Raw genomic sequence first — 25,145 nt, 5'->3', positions numbered from 1 at the left:
GGAAGCATTCTGCTAACATAAAAACACAAGGCCTTCCTGTGCTCTCCAAATGTGTTTATCTTTTCAACATTAATGCATGATATATCATCAGGCTGCTGAAATCTCCTGCAGTGCATATTAAAAAAGCACAGCTGCACTTTTTCTCAGCACGTTTATTCACTGAGAGTAATCTAAGAGCTCAGATTTGCCCACCTCCCTGACACACAGCCCTCTTGTCAGCCCGGCTCCCCTTTGGTTGGAAAGGGCTACATTCTCACTGCATGCTCGCCTGCCCAGCTCATCTCCCCATGCTCTGCTCAGCTCAGCTCAACTCATCACTCCCACATGGTTTAGCTTCATATTTACTACTGCTAGTAGAAGCACACTTAAATGGTAAACGACCCCAGGGCTTAAGCTAAAAGCCCCTGGAAAGCTGTAAGCTCAATTACTCGCTCAGGAGTAACAGCACTTACAACACTGTGATTTCTCTTTTCTAGTGTTTTCAACTTCTAACTGGCACAGCTGCTCTCCCACCCCACACATACCTGCCCCACTTTCCCACCACAAAGAAGCATCAGTAAGGCACTAGCTCTACAAAAAGCTTTGCGTTCTCACAATACCATTGAATACAGATAAACTTTCATGGAGCTCTTCAAGCTTTGAGTGAAGTCTGCTCTTAGAAAATTCAGTAACAGTAGCCAGCGCATAAAATTTTCATGGACACTGAAAGTAAAACAGGCACTGAAAACCCATGATGGATTTAGGAATAGCAACAAATGGAAGCAATAATATCTAAAATTAATACTAGTTTTATGTTTCTTAATAATTTTCACATTTTGCCATCATTCTTTTCTTGTAAAGTCAGCATTTTTGTCACTCAATACAACTTCTGTAACAAGTACTGCCTGAGAAATAATTGCCCCCAGCTCAGTTAAACTGGAACAAGGACAAAAATCATGAAATTTAACTTACCAAGAATAATATTTAACTGCTGGAGAGAAAGAAGCCTATTATCTATCTCTGTATGTATTTTTTTGCTAAATACTTTAATAGTCATTTTACTGCCTTTTCCTTGGTTTCTTCTCTTCCCCCCTTCTCATTTTGCCTGTCTTTTCTGTCATCACATCTGTGACCTCTTTTTCTTCTCATTATCACAAAACTCAATGGTTTACTTCTTGAAAGTGAGGGAGAAGACAGGTGGCAGCAGCGAAGTGTCCACTCCTTCCTCCACTCGCCCCAGGAGCCAGTTGGCTCCAAGTCCCATGAGCTGGGGTCTCACAGCGCTGCATTCCCGGCACATGGCCCCATTCAGAGCACCAAGGCAGAATTTCACCCTCTATAAATGCACTTAACTTCTCTGAAGATTGCTAAATCTTGGATTTAACAGCAACAGCTGAAAGTGACGTTACTTACAGAAATTTGTACCTACTATTCCCAGATTTATCTACTTAATGCACTGGTAGTGATTATTCTCACCTGAGATTACCTCTGAAGGTCACTATTTTCTGATAAATTAAGGACTGGGGACTGAAGTAAAATCCTGAATAACCACCCTCTTGCTGCTGCTTCTTCAGTGAAGAATAAAGCATCCTATCTGGGACCCCAAATCCTCAATGGCTTGATCCATCCCCAGCACACAATAAAAATACGAAGCAACACAGCAATTAAAATAATTTCTTTGCTGATATTATTTCTAGTATTTTTATTTATCAGCAAAGACACAGAAGAACAATTGTCATACTACTCTTCAAGTGAAATCTAAACTAAGACTAGAAGGAACCTTGGATCCAGAAACTTTTTCTCACTCCACGCCTCATCTTCAACTGAGAGGATACATCAAACTACCATATAGTCAGTGGGAAGTTGTTTTTCATCTCTTGACCATGGAATTAAGCTTTCATCATGACCATCGCCTGTTGAATCCCTGGACATGCTGCAACATTAACCCTTTCCACTATGTTTTTAAAAAAGTGGAAAGGAATATAATTGGGTAGTTTTACTCCTGCTGAATTTTTAGATAGGCCTTAGATTACTAAAATATTTGAGAATATTTAACATGTGCTTTTATATAAAATGAAAAAGTGTGCTTAACTTGCAAACTGAAAAATCAAATGTGCATGTATAATATTCCTATGTTTTACAGCTATATACTTTCTCTTTTCTCCAAAAAGACCACCAACACTATTTTTCCAGTGTATACTGACTGCTTAGAGAGAGAGCATAAATTAATTAATCATCAAAGGTGCTGACTACCCAGGAGACTTCCTTATCAAAGGCCAAAATCCAGGATGACACTGAGAATTTATAATTTTCACTGGTTTAAAATGCTAGGGTTTGGGGTTTTTTTGCATTTACACTTCCTAAGAATGTCTAGTAACCAGCATAATCACAAATCTCTGATTGACTGTAGTGTAATTTAGAGTATTTAGTAAGTGCCTAAAATACAGTACTGAAACAGCAAAGGAGTACACATGATTGATTAAGTACACTGGCTATCAGTTCCCTACCCCAAAATATCCTCAATTTAATCTGTCACTTATTATTCTATGCTAAAATCAGATAAACAGACTCAAATATACGTAGCTGTAGACAAACACTTATCTATGAAATAGTTTTGCATCTCTTGCGACTTAGATGATTTCGAAACAGTCACATAAACTACTTAACTGTACATGATAACAAACACCACGCATCCATCAGCACTGACTTCAGATCTGTTATGTTTATATGGCTGAATTTCAAAAGAAAGAGCCAAGCTAACTGACCTCTGCACTGAAATACTAGATACAAATATTTGGCATCGCTCAGTTAACAAAGTAATTATTTTCTTTGGTATGTATTGAATTAGAATAGAAAATTTTACTGTATTTTTTGGCATTTGCAATTTTGTAAGTGTTAGATATTTACTCAATGAGTAACCTCATCTTATTTTGATAATTCATCTCTCAAAACAGTATTAATATGAATGTCTAAATGGTGGGAGCCCAATGTTCTTTAACATTTTGGCTGAGATAATGTTTTCAAAGACAAGAAACATGGCAGGATCTGATAATTTTGTAAAAAACAGGGCTCCACCATGGTCTCAGAAATAATATATCGCTTTTACAAATGTTAATAGCTCTCCAGTTGGTTCTTTGACACGTAAAAACATAGGCAAGATTTTGAAAATAAAAATACAAGGGTTAACGCTCTTTAGACTAGAATCTGTAGATGTAATTGCCAAGCTAATTAAAGCTACAGGTTTTCAAAACTTAGGCCAAAATAACATACTGGAAAGGAATATTAATCTAGCCAGACTCTGTTTCTTGAAGCCTTACTCCTCTGTAGTCAACCAGCTGTTAAAAGGAAACAGATGATACCCTTTATTCGAATGTCACATCGCTATGATTACAAAATATCTGTCTTATTTTGGGATGCTGATGATAAATCTTTGTGACACATCAGATCATTCACAACAACAGGCAAAGATCTTTTTGCTTTAATACACTGCCACTGATGACTGCAAAAGTTTTCAAGAGACCTAATATGGTACACCAAAAAGAAACAAGATGGATCATGGGCTCCCTATGAGCCCACAAAAAGAAGTTTCCATAATAAAGTGTAGGCCAAAATGGAGCACAGATAATTGAAGACAGCTAAGGAAGAACAGAAACAGGTTTAATTTAATGTGTCCATGCTAACGTGGATAACAGGGCTCCTACTGCTTTTAATAGTACAGACTATAGTAGATAAATCTTTTACTAAAAAGCTCTAAATCATTAAGGACAAGTAAAGTTTTTTTCTATAATAGCCCAGTGTTCAGAAATAGAAGCTTGGGCCTCTCTTCTTGTACCATCACAAGCCTCGCCAAACTTATAAGTCAATTTAGAAACAGAAACATTTCTATTACTGCAAGAAAAGCACTAGGAAAAACAAAAGCTTCTTAAAAGAAACTGTTTACTTCTGCATGTTATTATTTAAAGGGATTTTTAAAATTCAAATCCTTTACAAAACTATGTTTTAGATTAATATATTAATATATTAATTATATATTATAATAATATATTAATTTCATATATTTCAATAGTGGTTACACTACTTCAGGTACATTATGAATACAGTTGGTTGTTGGAAGGATGGTAATGATTATTAACATGCATTGTTTAAGATATTCTCTAAAATTAAAAGATCTTTATTCACTACCCTAGAAAATCTTTGCTTATCTTGTTGCTAAGATTTACATCCAGACAAAGTCACTTTTAACCTCAATTGCATTAATTTGTTCTGTCACACATTAATTAGCAGACATTTTAAAATGCCTGCTAATAGAACTGATAGGTACAAATGGGCTCCCTTCAACAGACCAAAACATACTTAAAACTTAATTAATTAGGTGTTTCTTTAACCAGAAAATGTTGAAGACGATGCTCTGTCCCCAGCCACATCCCTCCTCGGCACTAAGGCTGGTAACACAGGTCTGCAGCCAGGCCCACACATCAGATCAGAAGTGATAATCCAAACCCTTTTCCTTCAGTCTGCAATTTACTTATTTGCTTGTAAAAAGAACATGGGTGCCTCTGCTCCTCATTTCACCCATTAGAGAACCAACAGACGAGACTTTTTAGGTAACAGTTGTTATTTCCACAGTATTATGGGTCCACCTCAGCATAAACATTTCAGGACACTGGGTCTTGAGCTGCTTCTAAATTCTAAGCCATTTGTAGACCTGGGCCAAAGTCCTTATTAAATAAACCAACCAACTAAGCAATCAAAATCCCTCCCCCCAAAACAACAGAAGAAACCATACCCCCTCCTTTGGAAAGAGTTTAAGCTGTTGAAATACAGGATATATGCTCCTTGTCTGAGCTTCAAAGAAAGAATGAATGGCAATGCCCATGACTACCACATAGCTCAGGGAAAGGAAGAGTATTCTTGTACCATAAAGGTTTTACAGACTTGCTTCTCTGTATCGCCGATAAAGAAAAGGACAAAAAAGCTTACTGGGCATCTTTACATTTTAGATTGCCAACTGCAAACACATAATTATATTTTGAACATTAAGTACAACTGCTTGACAAATTTGTATTGCAATGTTCACTTAAAATCAGCACCTGTAGCAGCCAACCAGATGGTGGCTCAACTTTCAAGCTCAACAGTAATCACAATAATCCTTGATATTCAGCATCATAACGATTCATTAGTAAGTTTTGTATCATCCCCTAAACTATTTGATAATTTCTTACTGCAGCAACTAAAAGTAAAAACAGTGTCAGAGAGACAACAGCGAATGGAATAAAACTGTTACAGGTATGGTGTTACTGGTCCTAAAATTATGGTTAAAGCCACACTGAAGGCAAGAGACAGCATAACTGGGGAAGAAGTGAAAAACAAACCAAAGGACAGTTGTTGAGAAGAAGAGAAAAAAGTAAAGGCTTAAAAATGAAGCCCTTCAAAACAAGGGGAGAAACATGGAAATAAACAGAAAATCCATTCTACATGAAAAAACACTTTTGACAGTTAGTGACAGGGAGCACTGCATTCAGAAAAGTCAAGGGGGATACGAAGAAATAACTGAAGATAAAAAAAACAAACATACATCTAAATATTTCCTCCAACCCGAGATGGTGAAAAGTTTTGTACAAAAGAAGCAAGACAGGAAGAATTTTATGTCATTGGCACAATACTCCTTCATATTTTTCCACTAAACACCAAAACAAACAAACCAGGAAAAATCTAAATGAGGGCTCCTCTGAGTATTCCAATCTATATTTAGAAATTACAACCTTGATATCTCTTCCTCTTTTTTTTTTTTTTTTTAAATTTCCAAGTGAATGAAATGTTATATTTAAACACACTTCCTTTTCAATGTGGAACATAGGCCCAGACCTAATTTGATGTAAAATAACTTGTCTCTGGAAACATCTCCCCCAGAAGGATCATGGGAATCGCAGGTTGTTCCAAATCTTTCTAGGAAAGAGTGCCTCAGGAGAAAAAGTAGCGCTATAAGGCTAGTGCTCTTCATGTTCACACATCTTAAGACAACAAGGGACCATTCTACCTGTTTAGTTTCACCTACTCCTGTATCATGACAAGAACCTCCATCAAATGGTTTGAAGAACATTCAAATCTCTTTGGGAGAGCTGACAGATACTACGAACTTCTTCATTAAGTTGCTCCAAATTTCAGTTAACTTTCCACTAACCATTTGCACCTTATGTATGAGTTGCCTTTGGTCACAAATTCCAACTGTTAGGTTGTATCCTGCTTTTGTGTGTTAAAGTCCTCTGTGGCAGGCAAACTGTGTAGCTCCGTTTCATTTTGTGCCAGTAAGCAAAGCAAGGTACAGGGACATGCCTTTCTGCTCTGAGATGACTAGGGCCTCAGTGAAAAGAGGTATCACACTGCCACTTCAACCAAAGGGGCATATGGATACTATTTCAGACAACATGGCAATATCTGGAGCATGTCCAGTTACGGAGTACCTACTTTATGGATTTATGGTTTATGGAATTATCTACTTTAGCAGAACCTAAACTTATGTTCTTTTCTGTCTTCACCTTCTGACATTTGCTCTGATCTTGTGTGAGCTAAAGAAGGGAAGGAGAGTATGTGTGTGTTTAAATGTGTAGTGCACACACCAGAGTACCCCTTGTCTTGTGAAATACATAGAGATGTGCCAACACACTATAACAATGAAAGGAAACAGAAGGCATTTATGTCTTGGATCTCTAACTATCTGTCTGAGGACATTCACTAGGAGCTCAGCAACGTTCATGACGGAGAAAGCAACTGATCATTTGCCACATCATCCTTCAATCTTCAGTTTGTGGGATTTTTCCCAGTTGCCCACTGTGGGTTTTCGTAAAAAAATCCGAAAGCTGAAGTAGCAATTATTTTTCATATTCTTGGTGATTTCACATTCAAGGCCCCCTATTTCTAACCAACTGTCCACACACAAAATCTTCTACAGCAATAACAAAATGCATGACTTAGAACAGATGCAATTATTTTGATTTTAGTTTGAACACAGAGGAGCCTTTCGTCAATACCTCTTCCATGTGCTGTGAATCCACAGGTTTTCAGGATTCAAACATGGTGTGGAAGGCATTGCATCCTGTTGTGTGTAAATATTATATTATTGCTTTTCAGGCTGCAGTCTTTAAAAAGAAAAGGTAAAAGCTATATAACAAAAGCTATAATAGATGATCTTGACTGAAGTATCATCACTACTCTCAGTGAATTAATTTTACTTGCTTTACATGCTGCTGAGATTAGTACGTTGCATTCACTAATCTAAATCACACACCAAGATCTGGTGTTCTACAGCCAAACGTTCCAGCTGCAAGAGACTACAAACACAATCATTAAGACTCTAAGCATAAGCATAAGACATAAGCAGAAGGCTCTAATCCTTCCTTAACACCTAAGCTCAGTATTTATTTTTTAGCACCTAAACTCAGTATTTGTTACTGACCAGACACCTCTAAAGACAGAGCAGCTGGTGAGAAACACCAGACTCAAAGCTTAGTTCATACTGTGGAGGGCTGGCTGTCAGTCTGTATTTCTGTATTTTATTTTTCCCTCAAATTAAAAATCTAAATGAATTTATGATGTGTACAGTTAATAAGAGATTACATGATAAAATGCAAAAAAACCCCAAACAAACTTGTAAAGTTTTGAGGTTTAAAGTGTTCAGTGACAATTTAAATGAAGTCTGAGAACAATACATTTATCTGAAAGAAGGCAGCTCCCAAAATTCCAATTTTCAGGAAGCGATGCCTCCATTCCTCTTACGCAAGACATTTTTTTACACTCTCAGGAGTACACAGACCATTATATGATAGCATTCCCCAGCATCGGTATTACAGATCCCAATCACTTACACCACAATCATCTTTGCAGCTATAGAATATAAACAACCATGCTCTGCTAGTTTGAATTCTTTTTTTTCTCTTGGTCATTTAGAAGTTACGAAAGAAAACAAAATAAAGATCAAAGAAAAGCAGAATACAAGTAGGATGCAAAGTAAACAAGAAAGTTTTCCTGTACTACCTGCCAATAATGACTATTTCTACTTGAAAAAGGCCACTATCTTAACAATTAAGAATAACATTTAGTTTCTCTTCAACTTTGAGCCATAACTTGGAGTCAAAGCTGACATTTCTGGTCTAAAACTTCAAGGACATTTTCTCTAGAACAGAAGTCATCCACCATCGGCTAAGTTCAAGTATAAGTACCTAGATTTTACACTGGTTTCACAATTCTGATTATCAGTTTGATGATTATTTTTGTCTGTTTTCTTGAAGCAAGAGAATCATAGAATCACAGACTAATTTGGGTTGAAAGGAAGATTTAAAGATCACTTAGTCCACCCCTCCTGCCATGGGCAGGGACATCTTTCACTAGACCAGGTTGCTCAAAGCTCTATTCAACCTGGCCTTGAACACTTCCAGGGATGGTGTATCCACAACTTCCCTGGGAAACATGTTCCAGTGCCTCACTGACCTTCATTGTAAAAAATTCCTTCCTTAAGTCCAAGCTATATCTACTCTCTTTTAGCTTAAAACCATTGCCCCTTGTCCTGGCACCACAGGTCTCAGCAAAAAGTCCCTCTTTATCTTTCTTCTAAGTTCCCTTTATATATTGAAAGGCTGCAACAAGGTCTCCCCAGAGCTTTCTCCACTCTAGGCTGAAAAATCCCCCAATCTTAATAGTTTGAGCCCAGTGTAGACACAGCTATAAGTTGTAAAGATGCCTTCAGCTACTTCTTTCAAAAGTAATATTAATTAAATTATAACACTGTTTCCACAGGAAACTATTAGTATAGTTAAAATGCCTTATGTGTAGATAAGGTCTAAGCCAACTATTCTGCATGATACTCAATTCTAGTAAAATAAGCAAACCCCACAAAGTTTCCCAGTTGATGGGTCTGCTGGCTAATGACTACTTTTTATCAGAGTCAGAAAAGAAACTGATGGTCCGCACTATCCAAAACAAGTTTTAAATTCTTCAGGGAATCAGTAGCTCTCTGGAGGCATGCAAATAGTAAAGTCAACATAAACTGGATATTCAGCCAAAAAGCTTTACCATGTACAGAGGAAGATCAAAGACACTCTCAGTGCATCACTCTCAACTGTAGGTAGGGGAGACAGCAAAGCAAATTCAGTAATAGATTTTTTTTTTTTTTTGCAAATATTCTGCATTAATTCCTTGACTTCACAGCACAAATTCCTCTGACACTTAATTCAGTCTTAAAATCCTATCAGGCTGAAAGTATGGCATATACAAATAATAATAGCCATGCAGATATCCTTAGAAAAAAATAAGTTAAAAATTGGCATAAAATTTAAATAGTTCATCTCAAACATGATTAATATAAAAATATAATTACAGAAACATTGACCCAGTAAAATATTTGCAAAACAAAACCCAACAAACAAAAATCTGCATATGCTCTTGTTTTGATATCCTGATTTGGCAAGATATTTATGCACATAATTTTAAACCTTTAAGTAGTTCCACTGACTTAACAGGGATTACTCATCTGCTTAAAGTTAGGCAGTTGCTTAAATACCTTGTGAAATATAGATCTAAATTCAGATCTGACAAATTCAAAGTAGCAGCAGCCAAAGCAATACCTCATTACAGCTTTAAGGCCAGGCTGTTTTCCTTTAGCAAGCGCTTTTACTTGCATACTGGCGCTGGAGGCAACAATAGACTATCTGCTGGAGTGACCCTGTGATTACATAGTACTGCTACAGGGAAGCAAAAACTGGTTTTGCTATCAAATGCGAAACCAGAAAAAGAAGACAAATATGATTAACAACAAGCCTTCTTTAAAAGTTCATACAGGTTCCACAGCTCCTGAATGTCTCTCTTCATCAAGTACTTCTTCTCTCAACATTATTTAGCTTTCACATGGTGATTCATTCTGTCCAAGGTCTGTCTTTTAAGGCTATTCTGAAAACTAGATCTGTCAACTCAAAAGTGTACATTAATAGCTAGACTGATATTCACCACCCTGATATTCCTTCCCTGAACTACTGAAAAGCTGATCTACAGAACACAAAATCTCTTCAGAAACTGGTGACACATGAAAACTGGACTCTGCAGGAAAACTGAAGTGACACAAAATCACATTTGAGGATACTTTAGCACAGTAGGTTATATCTCACCATATGATAATCTAAATGAGACAGGTGGATGCCATCTTAAAAAAAGGCTACAGAATACAAGCATGGAGAGTAGAAGGAGAGAAGAGATGGAGACCTAGAGTTTAATAAAAGGTACTCAGGCGACTTGAGAAAAAACCCAAAACATGTCTTGTACTTGATGTCAGGACACATTCTTCAGCACTCCAACTGAAGGGGTCAGAGGAGACTGCTTAGCTAGAGAAACTGCTGAAGAAGCTCAAGGTGATCTTCAGTACCCTCTGTACCTACTGCATTGCTGATATTCAAAGAACACAGTAAAAGCACAACTAGATAATGAAGAAAAGGAAGTCTCAAAGCCTGAACCAGGAGATGTTCAAACAGTGAAATGTAAAAAATAGTCTGCTTTAAAATGTGAGTTATTTACCTGTCAAGACTGAGGCTAGCATGACATATAAGAGAAGCTTTAAACTAAGGGCAAGGGTTTAATTTTTATAATCTGCTCTATATCCTAAAGGGGAGAAAAAAAAAGAAAGCGAAATAGAGACAAATCAAAAAATAATGAGAAAAAAACCCACTAACGTAATGAGAGGAGTCAGGCAGATGACAAGGAAAAGGACTACTGTTGGAATAAAATCAAATGAGATTGATGTGAAACAGTTCAATTGATTGTCAACTAAGGAAGAAGAAAATTCAGATTTCTTTTATTTGCTGTCAGGATTTTGTTGTCTTCAAATATGAGAAAACATTTTTAACAGTAGTTATACAACTGAAATTAATGTCTTAAGTGCTGAAGTTTCTTAAAATAAGGCAGGATCCTAAAATCAATCAGACACTATTTTACTAAACTTACTTCTTCTTAATTACAATGAAATGGCTTTATAGTTCCTTGAGTGTCTGACATATAAAGGAATGTTCATTCCCAGTGGTCTTTAGACTTGCCTAAAGCAAGCTTTTTAAATTAAGCACGTGCAAATCAGAACTTCTGTGCTTGTACACATCTGTGTACATTATGAACACACCTGCAACATATATGACTATTACTCCTTCAAAGTAACTTAACACAGATTGAAAATAAAAGGAGAGTTTGCACTTCCATGACCATGTAACACAACCATAAAATCACTATTTCATATCACTTTTATACTATAAATAAAAAACGGAATGTTTTCCAAAGTGCTTGAAACACAAGTCTCAAATCCCCACTAGAAATATCCACTTAAGATTTACATGAATATAACTTCTGTTTCATCTTCATGCTAAAATAATAATTTTTCATCTCCTCTGGACATTCTCAAATCTCTATCCAATCAGTGTAAGACAATATGATTAAAGCCCTCAGCAGAAAATTTTGTAAAGGAAACATTTCAAACCCCAGATTAAAACTGCATGCAATGGTTACATCTACCAAATATCTTTAATTCTTTTAATGAATTCAGCTTTACACATATATTTATAACTTGCTTTCAAATTGTAATAAACTGAATCTCTAACATACCACAACTTAGGAATCTTTGAAGTATATACTGTGAGAAATGATGTAAAGATAACAGATAAAGTATTGCAAATATACATTTGCATATCAAATAGTTCAGGATAACATTATACTAAATTATAGAGTATTATTAAAGCAAAAATCTATTACTTTTTTCAGCTACCAGCCCAGCAAGCTTGACATGGGAAACGAACATCAATCTGCATTTCACTCTTCCTTGTTTTCCTTCCTAGAATCTAGAATAAAGTCTTGTTGTCAAATCTCAGTAGCTGCTATAAAACTTGTGGCTTTACTAGGTATTTATAACTGACTGTGCTTTCATAAGTAATTAGACCTTCATGTGCAATTCTATTTATAGATGAAAAAGAAAAGTAGAAAAGAATTTCTAGTATTTATTTAAAAAAACCCCAAACTCTTCACTAAACCTTCAATATAATAAAAGTATAGATTAAGTTTTCACTGTTTTTATCTAATATGCTCCAGAAGAAATGCAGAGCAAACCCACTGTGTGAAAACTGAGCCATCTCAATTTGTCCATGTTAGTGTAGAATCACTCCAGAGTTTCAGGACATTCATTTAGTTTTCATTCTCCTACAGGTATTCTGCATATCACTAAAAATCAACAAAACATCTTAACTGTAAGAAAATACTATTTTTAACCTGAGTTTCATGGCACTCTGTGCAAGTATAGTATTATTTTAATGATTTTTGTTTTAGAAATACATAATACAAGTGTTTGACCATTGTAAAGGTCTTCTAACAGGTCTTGGCAGTGGAAAAGATTTGGAACAACCTGAAAGTTAATGTTTTAAATGATGAATATATATAAGTACAGGATTCCTAATGTGAGGTGATAAACTACCTATAAAACCTGAGAAAACAATAGTAATAGTGTCACTAGGTCTTCAACCTGTTCGCATTGACTATGTCAGGTTTTTTGTGGTGTTCAACAAAAGTATAGGTGTACTGTTCATGCAGTTTGGATGTTTACTATATGAGACATATTTGTTGATGAAATTCCTGTTCCAAAACAATACTGCGTTTCAGAGAATGCTGTCATTTTAATTTTTCTTAAAAGGAAAAGCCTTTAAAATTTGCTTTTACAACAGAATTAGCTTCTATGTAGGAATAGGTATCAAACCTTTAATCAGTTTAAAGGAATAATTTCAAGCATTCTCATCTTTGCATCTAGACCCTGAGATGCTATTAATGACCACCTTGAAGGTCCCAGTATTTTGTAATGCCCCTTAAAGAGGCTTAAAGTCAACCTGTATCAGCTACAACCTTCATGCAAACACCCAAACAGTTACTAGAACCTCTAATTATTATCAACTGCAGAACCTTGTGTAACAAATCAACATCATAAAGAGTAATTTAGTGTCTTTATTGCTCAAGGATGGTAAACTACTTCTACTTCTTGAAATAAATTCATAGCATTTAGTCTGTGTTTAGAATTGTATATTCAGTTGCTTTTGCAATAAGACTTTATGAGCTTAAAGTGCACATTCACCTTTGGTACAATTCTTGCCCATGATGACTTCAATAACTTACACGTAACCTGGTCTGATGAGTTTGAATATTTTATAACAATATGAAAACTATTTTCATGATATTGAACTGAACAACGAAACCCTGGATTTGACAAAGTTACGATTACCTAGAGCCAGATTTTCAAATTAGATTTTCAAGAACTGCTAACAGAATGACCAAGTAGACTAGCAGATTTTAATTTGTGCACCCACTACCCAAGAAAAGAAATTTTTTTGTCCTTATCCCTTTCTCAGGTTCAGATAGGGAGTACGTGTCTCTTGGTGACAGCAAAACAATACTTTAAAAATAAATTTGAGAAAAGGATGAAGAAAATTAGGGGAAAAGAGTATCTCAAAAGCCAGCAAGGTACAAGACAATGATGGACATTGTGCCAGGTTAATAAGTATACTTCTATTATGGGGCATGGCAACATCACTAGAATATCCACTTTAAAAATCATAGCAACCTAATAGGAATAAGAAGAGAACAAGCTGAGAAATAGGAACACTCCCTAAGATTAATCAGTTAGAGCCACTTTGGAGGTAGCTGACGTAATTCAACACTTTCCACTTAGCTTTGAATAGACTAATGTCTAAAGTTGGAGATCTACTTATATACTTGTTTTAGAAATGAATATGTATGCAACATGTAATCTCTGCTTTATAACTTCATACATACAGCATGGAAAAGGAAGCAATATTTCACCACAGAAATCACAGAATACTGAAAAACTGAAAGATGTATAACGTGTTTGAAAACCAAAGGAACCACTCTAAACACAGTTCACAAAGAGATCTTCTACATTAAAAGAAAAATTATATGCACCCACTTTAAGAATTTGAATCTGCCCCAAACACCTGCAGTGCTATTCATGCCTGCCCAGACAGACCTGTGCCACAAAACCCACTTCCAAAAATTTAAAGCTTCTAGAAGATTTGGGTTTTCTCTTTGAATAGGAAATATATCAAAAGAAAAGAAATACAAAACTAATCTTCTAGACAAAGAACAGGAAGAAAACTGTCACGTTCTCTGGTTTACATTTATAACAGGACCCTATCTAGAGATTAGAATAGTTTCAAATCTATTGTAGTCGAGGATATGATGTCATCATTTAAAGGACGCAGATAATTTAGTCCACAATATCTATTCATACCAACAAAAGAAAGCAAAAGGGGGTATGCAGAACATTTACATACCCCACTCTCCTAGATTATTCCTCTTCTGCATGGATTCATCATCCATGTTTGAGTATGTAAGTAGTCTTTTATTTTCCCCAAAGCCATCTGCTAGTTTAACTTTCGTGAAAGCACAAGTTATTTCAATTCCATTAGATACACATATCAGACCGATTGATTTTCTCTCTTTCTAAGCAATTTTCGGAGAAGCTTATTTTTAAAATACTGAATATGACACTTAACACATTCCGTTCACGTGACATTACAGCATTTTTCATTACTGATCAATGAAAAACATGGGAATTTGCTAAAGAAAAGCTGAATTGACTATCAGCTTTGCCAAAAATAAAATCATAATCAACACAAAATATTCCAAGTCAATTAATTAGTCTTCTTACCTTGTTCTTTTATTTGACGAATTTGCTTCACAGTTTCTTTCAAGATTGCACATTTGTCAGGTTTAAAGTGAAAGTTGTCAATATCATTAAAATTTGCAAAAATCAGCTCTGCAAGTTCTTCTATATATTTATTCTCTTGCTCACGATTGCGTTTCTCAGTGCTTCTTTTAGGGCTGAAAGAGGAGTTAACAAAAATCTTGTCTTTAATGTCAGTTTGCCTGCCTTCTGGCCAGCTCAAAGATGATTTCAAAAGGTTTGACAGTAGTTTAACAAAATCAGAGACAAAACTGCCCTCTCTCACTACAAAAATATAACTCACAAGTTTTTCTCAAGCAGAAAAGGTTTCCTCTGGAACAAGGAAAGGAACACTAGAAAAGACATTACGTATTTTTTCACAGCAGTCATGTTTTTGTTTCAAAAGAGACTTGGGATTTTAAATTCACTGCACAAGATTAACTGGGAGGTGTGGGGTGGATTTGAACACTTATGCTTATTCCCTCCATGGTACTGAGAATCCAAGGAGTATCGTATAGTGATGGTGTATGAAAAAATTAAACAGCTTAAAAAGTTGAAGCAAGGAAAGCCATACTACCTACATCCGAGTGAATTTATAGCAGTCATAAGAAAAGATGATGAATGAGTGGTTATTCTTTAAAATTTTTTGTGTTAGCAATACAACTTCTGTAAAACTGAATAATATTTTTCAAGGCCCTGATTATAATGTACAAGAGAGGTAGTAAAAAAAAATAAAAAATCTCAGATTGCCAATATGAGTGACTGAAGACTCCCCGAACTGACTAGCCAAAAAAGATTTTTCCATATCTCCTAAACTGTCACCAAAATTTTGCATTTTGGCATGACACTGGATTCAAAATAAACAAACAAATTATACTAAGAGAGAATAGTCCCCATCCCAGAAGTAGTTTGGCACTGACTTCTCTTCTCAAGAATGTTGTTCATTATTTTCTAACTGAAAAATATATACAAATCTAATATTTTTTGAACTCTTTCTCGCTCAGCATCTTCAGAAGTAAATGGTCTAACCTGGGTCCAAGCTGATCGGGATCCTTGCGCTTTCTTGACTCTGGTCTGGATGGGTCAGAGGTATTTTCTCCCATCCCACTCATCTTGAACACATATCAGCAACTAAAAGGAAGAAAGAGCAAGAAAGGGTTATGGTGGAAAAACTCTTGAGTTCTCTGTTCATATTTCCAAGATTCTCATTCCATGATCAACTCAGATTTTACTTGGTAAATCTATCATTTGAAATAGAGTTTGTTTGAAAGGTACCAACAAAAACACTGTGTTTATGACTCCACAAAGTGCTACATAAAAGTCCTTTGGAAGAAAATTTGTGATGGGTAAACAAAGCGTCATCATCTCTTTGATTGTTACCAGTTGTGTAAGAACAGATAAGTACGTATTGTGCCTGGACTGCTGAATTTTCATGGCAAATTTGCAAGGTTGAATGAGGAAAGACAAAGGAAAAGCCATAGTACCACACAACAAGAAAAACACAACAGAATTGAAATACATGAAATAAAACGCGCCCCAGCTACATAAAAAGGTATCACAAGCAGCTTTAGTTAAAAACCAGAAGATAATGCTTGCACATGTACATGTACAAAATTGGAGAAACAGAACATCTGTCAACGCTAGAAACCACTGAGGAACTGATAAATATTTTGTACATATAATCTACCTCATAAGGAGAATAACTCGCCAAGCTATCAAGCTTGACAATTTGTGCAATAATTTGTGCAATAAACAGCCTGTGGAAGTTCTGCCCTGCTCCTGGCTGTCTGTTGCCCTATGCAACATAGAAGCACATGAAACTCGCCTACCTCAGGTTACACACTCCTTAATAAGTACCAATATTCTGGAGGCACAAAACACCATTACAAAGGACAAGGGAGATGATGTAAACAATCAAAAAGCTCATGCAAGACAGGGCAGTCCCAGCTCGCCATCTGCCTAGTTGCTGCTGGTTTTGAAAGGATGATGGTAGAGAGATGTTGCCAGACATTTCAGAGAGCTCCTGTATGGTTCAGGATTATCAGAAAAATAAACATGAGGGTCACGAAGGAGGTGAGTGTACCCAGGAGGTGATTCATACCATGCTAAAGTATGAGCTGGAGCCTGTAATTCTATGACCACTTCACACTGGCATAAAGTGGAAATCAGATATCAAAACAAGGGAGTTCACCACCTGCTTCAAGACCTTCATTTCTGTCCTACCAGGTCCCTTCCCTCCGCTGTCCTGGTCAGCTGTGCACTGAACTTAATGAGGGAAGTGCTGGGGATTAAAGATGCAGTCCCCTTCTTTTTTTCTTTTAGACATTTTTTAAAATCTAACAGTTTATGTGTTGGTAATCAGATGGTCACACTGGAAATCTTAGTTTTCCCAGTGAACCGACTGAGTAAAAATACTGCAGATATTGGCAGAAACAGCCCAGACATTAAGGTCCAAGCAGTTCTGCAGGGACGCTGAGAAAGGCTACTCTTTGAAAGCTGAGCAAGGAAATGAAGATTTGGAGCCATCTCAGATTCAGGAGTGATCACCACCTAACTTTTTCTTAATTAAAAACAACAATTAAAAATCATTAATTTGTGCTGAAAATACTTTTTTAACCAGTTTGAGAAGAAAGTGGAGTAGTTTTCCTTTTTCTAGATACTGGTCAAGTTCCGTGAAAAAGACTGTATGATGCCTAAAACATATAGCTTCCAGATGGTCTTTGACATGGATGGTATAAGATTCTACTTAAAAAGTATCTGGATTATCTTTTTCTCTATTGAGTCTATACAAGCATACGTATACCTATATGTACATGCATGCTGCCATCATTTTGAGAAGAAGCCACTGTAAGAAGGCCCTAGTTCTGTGGTGGAGCAGAGCTGAACTTTCAAAGGGAAGATGTACCATCACAACCTCCGTCATTCTGAACTTGCTGGAGAACTCTCAGTGACTTCATCAGGGCATTCACAGAGCCACACCAATGCCAACCGTACTGCAGAGCATGAAACATCTACCACAGTCTCCAGTGTGGTCTGTGACACTGGTTGTTCCTTAAGAACTACATATTTTCAAGGATTTCTAGCCCCAGTAGACATTCACATCATAATTTATCCAAGTATAGGAGTAGAAATACACATTCATCTACTAGGAGCTAAGCACTTCCTTGAAAATATGCAATTTCATAAGTATCACAAGGAGAGCTTCAAGTAAGAAGTAAGATGTTATTGAAGGAAACTGTGACAATAATTAAAGAGAAGCTGTGAGGAGACCGCATTTCCACGTCTCTGCCCAAGGAGAGCTGGAACTGTCCCCGGGGCTCTATTCCAGAGAGTAAATTTCTCACTGACCAGAGCAAGAAAAGTCATGAGCATGATGAAAGCTGTATATTCCCAGATCTGATCTCTGAGCCAAACTCAGATGGTGATCTAAAGTTCAGAAGAACAATTAGGCTGTGGAATCCCTTCATTGCTTATGCTTCCCAAGTAATACCTGAGAAATGTAGATCAGCTAACTACTTTTCTTGAGAAAAGCAAGCACAACAATTAATGAAAGCCTGTCAAACATTCAATTGACATCATCTCACCCCTCTTGCCCTCCAAGTAGTACAAAGGTAAACATTTAGAGTAGAGATCCCCCTCCATTTTCCCTTCCTCCCCAAGAAAGCATACAGTAACAGTTACTGACAGCTTTCCCACCTACTCTGTCAGGCTTACTTCAGAGGGAAGTTGTATTTTTGCAGAAACCAAAGTTTAACCAGTAGTTCTACCGATGCATAGCTCAATTCTTCTTGCATTCACACTAGATGCTATCCTGTAGGAATTCCACTAGGCCTACGTTATCAGCCTTTGGAGGACACATTAAAACTCATCTCCCACCATAAACTCTAAACTTCATCCTTTTTGTATTGAAGGGAACCAAAGTGGTATCATAATTATGAAACTAGCACCTTCTTCTGTCCTTATTAAACACAGTAAGTGGTTCTAAAGAGATAATTTATGTACTTATTTTATTTTGTTTGCACAAACAGGCCATTACATCTTTGTCTCAGCAGCATTATCAGTTTGTTCTTAGAATGAGTTACCCATTTCTCTTTCACTCATCATGATTTATTTCTGGAAATCTACCACCTACTAACATATTCGCTCTCTATTCTCCCTTATGTCTTAATTAAAAATCATGTTCTATACCTCAAAGACCTGTATAGGCTGTGCAGTTCCTGTGCTGTTGGTGCCTGTGCTCCAGAGCAGAATGCAAAATCCAGAGTTAGGTGTCTTGGAAAGTAGAGAGCTAGACAGATGATATTAAACAATCTACAAAATCTGAGAGGCTACAATGAGTCACCTTTCTGTATCTAGTACGAGGTACTAAAATCAAAAGGATGCGCCCCCAAACTGTCTGCCTAAGAATTTAGGGGCTGACCAGGATAGTTAAAGTTCCTATTCTCTTGAGATTCAGAAACTGAAATCCACTCCCAAGTTAGGAGAAATGAGGAGGAATCAACTTTCCGAAGCTGTGGATAGACTATTCAACAATACTATCTACCAATTAAAGCAGCCAGAAACTGGGGGATGGAGATACAGTTCCCTCTTCACAGAGGGCTTTCAAGCCTGCATTTATCACCACACGGGACAGCCTCCTGTGTGTGTAGTAGGCTATCTGCCTGCCAAAACTGGATGTTTATGAAGCAAAGAGGGTAAGGTTGATTAACTCTTGCAGTGTGGGAATATTTAGATGTGTAGTCCATACCACTAAACTCACAAGTAAGTAGTTCAAACACTGTCTTAAAATACAGGGATTGAGGTTTGAACCCCTCAGGCTGAGGAGTGTAGCCTCTCTCACCAATGACTCTAACAAGTCGAGTCAAAGAGGTGAGCACTCTCCCAGTTTCCTCATGTCTGTTAAAAAGAAAGCAGCTGTTTTGATTTTTTTCCATGAGCTAATTCACATTGAAGAGCTATGCATACTGCTAGATGAAGATCTCTAGAAGGTTTAGGTACCTCTACAAATTTAATGTGGCACAAACAAGGAACTAAACCCAAGTTTTTCAGAAGAAAGTACTTCTGGGCACATACAGTACCAAGGAACCCTAGGAAACTTCCAAGCAACAAGTGAAAAATCTCATGGATTTTGATTGAACTAATAGATGAGTTTTAGACAGAGAAATAAACATCTGCAGGTCAGGAGCAGCTAAACTGCATATAATGCTTTTTAGGTTCTGCTCTAACTCCCTCTGTACCCAATAATTTATCTGTATCAAAATTTCTTGGTTATTACGGTTTATTTTAAAATGATAATTTAGGAACTTTTAATATTCTTAAGTTCCTGAACCACTCAGATAATTTCTCAGAGCAAAAAATGAAACTCCCAGATTTGAGGTCTGAATTTTTCCAAGAAACATTACAAATCAAAACTAAAGCCACTGCAAGTAGAATGACAAGTCAGAGACTCAAAGTTTTACTCCAGTAAACTTCCCCTTAAGGAAACTACCTTAGATTAGAAAGCAGTATACATCCCGCTCCTCTGATCTTTTTATACATCTCTGCAGGAATTTTCAGAAAGAAGATAAAGAAATGGAACATTTCAATCCATTTAATGCTTTAGAAGAAATGGAAGCGTTATATCAGCTCTATCATATGTCTTCTGATTCAAAAATCAAAAAATGTAGGTAAGGGTTGTTAAGCATGGTACAAAAAAAAGAATTAACCAAATTGGGAATCAATAAAAACAAAACCAGCAGTAATCACTGTTTTTGAGGAGAGAGAGAAAAAATGTTTGAAAACGAAAAAAATAGCATCATGATATGTCAGATACTTTACTAAATCAATTTTATTTTGAAAGAAAATGTCTTACAAAGTTGAATTTGAATGCATGTCTTGCAGAATGAACTCTCATGGAAGACCAGGCACTCCCTTTTTCATTGTGTAAGTTGTTTGAGAGCTGTACTGCACTCCAAAATACAAACATAATGTCCCACTGTAGAATTAGTATTTTGTCTTCAGTGGTGGCAGCAGATTTTTCTTCTCAATATATATTAAGTTTTTTCTATTTCTCTTTACCAAAAAAAAACCAAACACACTTCCCCCCTCCTCCCCCCCAAAAACCAAACACCAAACCAAAAGCCCAAACAAACTAATAAAACTGCAACAATAACTAAGAGCTGAACTTCTAATGCTGACTCAGATGCTACTCAAGCTTCAATTCCACTGGGCATGAATGAGCAAGAGAGCAATGGAAAGATAAATACACTCACTGCAGCATTTTCCTACAAGGAAGGAGATAATTAGAGGAGCAGAATTATTATTACTAAAAATACCTAAAGAACTAATTTTAGTCTCCAACAGATGACCCATTCCAATAGGACATCTCAGGTAACTTAATACTTTCTTTCTCTTTACATTTAGGACCAGAGGTGTATTTTCCTTCTCTCTCCATTTCACTACCATAGGCCTAAGCATTCAAAATACTTGTAGACAAAATCACTGCCTCATTATTCCAACTGTTAAATGTAAATCAAAACCACTGAAAAATTAAATTTAAAAACTCTAGGACAGTATACATTAGTAATTACATTCACTGACACCTAACCAGTTTTTACCAGATGTTGGGAGACTGAAACAATAGAGCCTGAAACACGCTTAAATTCCTTTTTTTTTTTTTTTTTGTTATCAGTAATAAAACAATAGTCTCTGCTCTTGTGACGGAACATCCTCCTTTACGTCCTCCACCAGCAACTGCTCAAAGTTGAAGTACACAGAGCGACTTAACCTAATTATAAAGCAATAGTAAACATTCATCTTGCAAAAGAGAAAGAAAAAGAGAGGCCCCTGAAGTGGGAGACGAGAACATATTCAGCACAAATATCACACACAGATTGTGTGAATTTGTAACATCTCTTCTACTCCTCAAATGCCATGAAGGAACATGGAATGCAGAGTAAGCCTTCCAACACTGATTCTTAGCATCAGTGAATTGAGCTAATCATCCAGAGTCACTGTAGAAGAAGATAATGTGCATTTTATCTCTTATCAGAGCAGGCCATCTTCCAAACAAGGCCTTTTAAACTGTCAGATTTATTATAAGCCTAACAACTGCAGTTAAAGAATAAATGAGGATTACACCTTCAAAGCTGCTATTTCAACCTGAAAAGTAGCAAACAAAAGGTAAAGTACCACATAGTGGACAATCAGGTAGCAGTACTATACTGCCATGCTTCCATCCCATCAATACATACAGGCAGTGTATATACAACTGATACATACAGAAACAGTTTATTAAAGTCAGTGTTTTATTGAGTAACAAACACAAAAAAATACTGTTTACTGACCAAAAATACTACCAGTCAGTGAAAAGTTTGGCAAAAATTTTCTCTCTCTCATTTAAAAAATAAAAACAGCTCATACTTCTGTGGTTAATTGTTTACTCAAACATACAGCCATTATAGTTACCCCTTTTTTCCTGTGAGGTTGTCATGACTAAAAACCTTTCTTGTCTCGGTTTCAGAAGTATAAATGTACTCCACATAGCATTAATTCTGGTAGAAGCCAGAGGAAAGTTGGAAGTGACACGCAAATTCTGATTCTTCACATTTTTTCCTGCTTATGAATTCTTTTTTCACTGGCTCCATTTCAGAATCAGAAAATATTTAATATTGGTACATACTGCAATCTTCAACTCTTTTGAAGAAGGCAATACTTGCCAGCCACTTTCCCAGGCCTCCAAAGGAAACTGCTGTTAGAGGCGGAATAAGATACTAGATCAGAGGAAGGGTTGCTTTAACTCCCAGCACATTTCATTGTAGCACCTGTCAGAATCCCAAACAGTGAGCTGAGCCCGCCTGCCCCACACCACACTGGGCTTGGAAAAGTGCAGCCATTTTGCACACAAACTTGCTCTTGCACAGGTATTTTGACAAATCCAGAGAAATGTGAATAAATGTTTGGAAATTAATAAAGAAATAAGAGGTGAAAATCACAAGAAATAGAAGGAGTAGGGGAAAAAAGACTGCATTATCTGGTAAAATTAAATTAAAGCAAGAGATCCACTGCTAAAAAGTTTGACAGAAAAGAAAGTTAATGATAAATTAACTCTGATAAAGAAATTCTCCTGAATCCCTGGTATACGTAAGCCACATGTTCTACAACCAACTTACTGTATGGGTCCCTCACCAAACACCTGGAATTGGGATATACTCCAAACAAAACAATGCGAGTAAGACAAATCTTGGTTGGTGATGATAATCTGATATTAAAAACATAAACTAACTTAGTTAAGGGTATGCTTTTTTCTTGAAACAGCACTACCACTTTCACTAAAGATGAAACTGCCCAAAATCTTTACCACCCTACAACAGTCACAGAGTATAAAGCAAAAAGAGAAAACAGAGTTTCTACAAAGAAGGTGGTAGCAGCAAGATTAAAAACTCTAGTCACCTTTAAAGGACTTGTACTAAAATCTGGCACACACCTGTAGCCTTTTTTTATCTGAAAATAGCACTTCTTAGACAATACAATTTTATTTGAAAGAGCCTATTATAGGTAACATTAAACCAAAATTTACAGTAATATTTACTAAACTTTATTTTATTCTTCAACTCTACAAACTAGAACTAAGAAAAGGAACATAATTTACTTGCAAATGCCACTGAGCCCATGTATCGAAGAACTGAAAACTGGCTCCAACACATACTACTCACATTTTTGCTCAGTCTACAAAATGCCGTAACAGACTATAAACAAATGTTTGAGTTGAAGGCTCCTTCCTCAGTCTTTTCCCTTACTCCTGTGTAATGGCTTTAGAGTGGTGTATTAGACAGTAAGAAGACGATATATTCCATTTGCAACCTGAAAGCCAATAATGCTCATGAATTTTTTACCTGACAGACACTTCAAGATGCCACTGGGAAGATTGTCTAATAAACACATTAGGCTGCAAATGGGCGGCAGCAGCTCTTTAACACATGCTGTAACAGTCAAATAAATGGCTAACATTAATGTTCAGTGTTACAGACTGGTATTTTATATGACTTTCTGTAAAATCCACCCACATCTTGAAGGAGAAAGACGTTTTTCTCAGCTACTCAAACCCACAGCTTTGAGAAACCCCCAGTTCTGCTTGAGACTGCCAAAACCCCTCCAGACTGACCCCAGAACTGTAAGATGGCTCCTACCTTCTGTATTCCCATAGGCTAAGGCTCTTAACAGAGCCACTCACTCAGCTGCTTACGGATTAAGTTACGTCAGCACCTCTAATATGCCCAGGAATAGCAAAACCAGGCTTTAATGAAACAACAGCAAAAAAATATCAGAAGAAGAAAGTACCTTCCCCCCATAACATATAACCTGTTTGCTTAATTTCTGCTTTTAAAGAGGAAAAGATATGTTTGCACCTAAACTTCATGACTCTGTATTGCAATTTCACGTCTGGGATTCTATCTCCCTAGTTATCAACAACTGTTTGTGATTCTTCATATTCAAGGACAAAAGAAATGCAGCTTAATACCACTAAAGCTTTCCTTAAAACACCAGATAAAAACAAAAATACAATGCTGGAATACGTATATATATATTTGTATATATGCCAGTCATTCTTACATCCTTTTGTTTGCATTAGGTGGATAACTAACTTTAAAAAATAAAACAAACCCAATCAACCAAACAAAACCTCAACCCCTTATTCTAAACCCATTTAGCCTTCTATGATGTATTTAATAAGTATTAAACTCTGGCTGCAAAAAATATGAAGCCTGAAAGCATTTTCACTGGAAAAAGAATCCAAATTCCCATGTAAGATGTTTATTTAATCTATATTTTTTCTTATAGTTCACAATTATTAACAACTTATGAGACTGATTTCAAAGCCTAGTATTTCAAATCTACTGTGATATAAAATAAAACTTTGTGAATAGCTCAGCTGATAAATGAAGCAAACCTAACAACACAGAAAAGGATAATATTATAGAAAACTTTGTATTTAAACAGCTGATGGTACTTCTGAAACAGTGAGTTAAGCATGTTAACTACCCCTGAGTCCTCTCTGCTAATCTCAATTTCAAAACTGGTATTTGTCAACTTTAATTATCACACCAACTTGCTTTCCCAGAAATCACCAAAAAGCAAGGGCAAAACCAGACTTAAGAGAGTGGAAGAATGGAACAACTCCTCTCACAAGCATAAGGCACAGTGGAAAAACTCACATCCAGGAACATTTTCTAATCTCATAACTGACACAAATGTATATATTTATTTACAATACAAATAAGCTTATACAGTTTGGTGTGATTTTCAAGATGTCTATCTTAGCAATGAGAAAAATATGACAGATCACATAAACAAAGGCATTTACACATCTCTGTGGTGTGGGCAGGCCTACATTGGAATTTCACTCCAGCTAAATGCCTGTCAAACACCAGTCTGTTTACTTCAG

At 36.4% G+C, this 25,145-nt stretch overlaps 1 protein-coding gene across 1 annotated transcript in view; it reads right to left on the bottom strand.

The window, feature by feature from the left end:
• Positions 1-25,145, bottom strand: part of NCOA2 (nuclear receptor coactivator 2) — a 177,729-nt gene that overhangs the window by 61,090 nt on the left and 91,494 nt on the right. Inside the window, exons 4-5 of the mRNA XM_018079524.2 lie at positions 15,752-15,853; positions 14,708-14,880 (exon numbers count right to left, since the gene is read on the bottom strand). Of these exons, the coding sequence (XP_017935013.1) occupies positions 14,708-14,880; positions 15,752-15,834 (256 nt within the window). The 5' untranslated portion in view covers positions 15,835-15,853. The remainder of the gene's footprint in view (positions 1-14,707; positions 14,881-15,751; positions 15,854-25,145) is intronic.

This window comes from Manacus vitellinus, unplaced genomic scaffold (assembly GCF_001715985.3).
Source record: "Manacus vitellinus isolate BGI_N305 unplaced genomic scaffold, ASM171598v3 scaffold_1_pilon, whole genome shotgun sequence".
NCBI classification, from domain to species: domain Eukaryota; kingdom Metazoa; phylum Chordata; class Aves; order Passeriformes; family Pipridae; genus Manacus; species Manacus vitellinus.
This window is presented reverse-complemented; position numbering and strand designations above follow the sequence as displayed.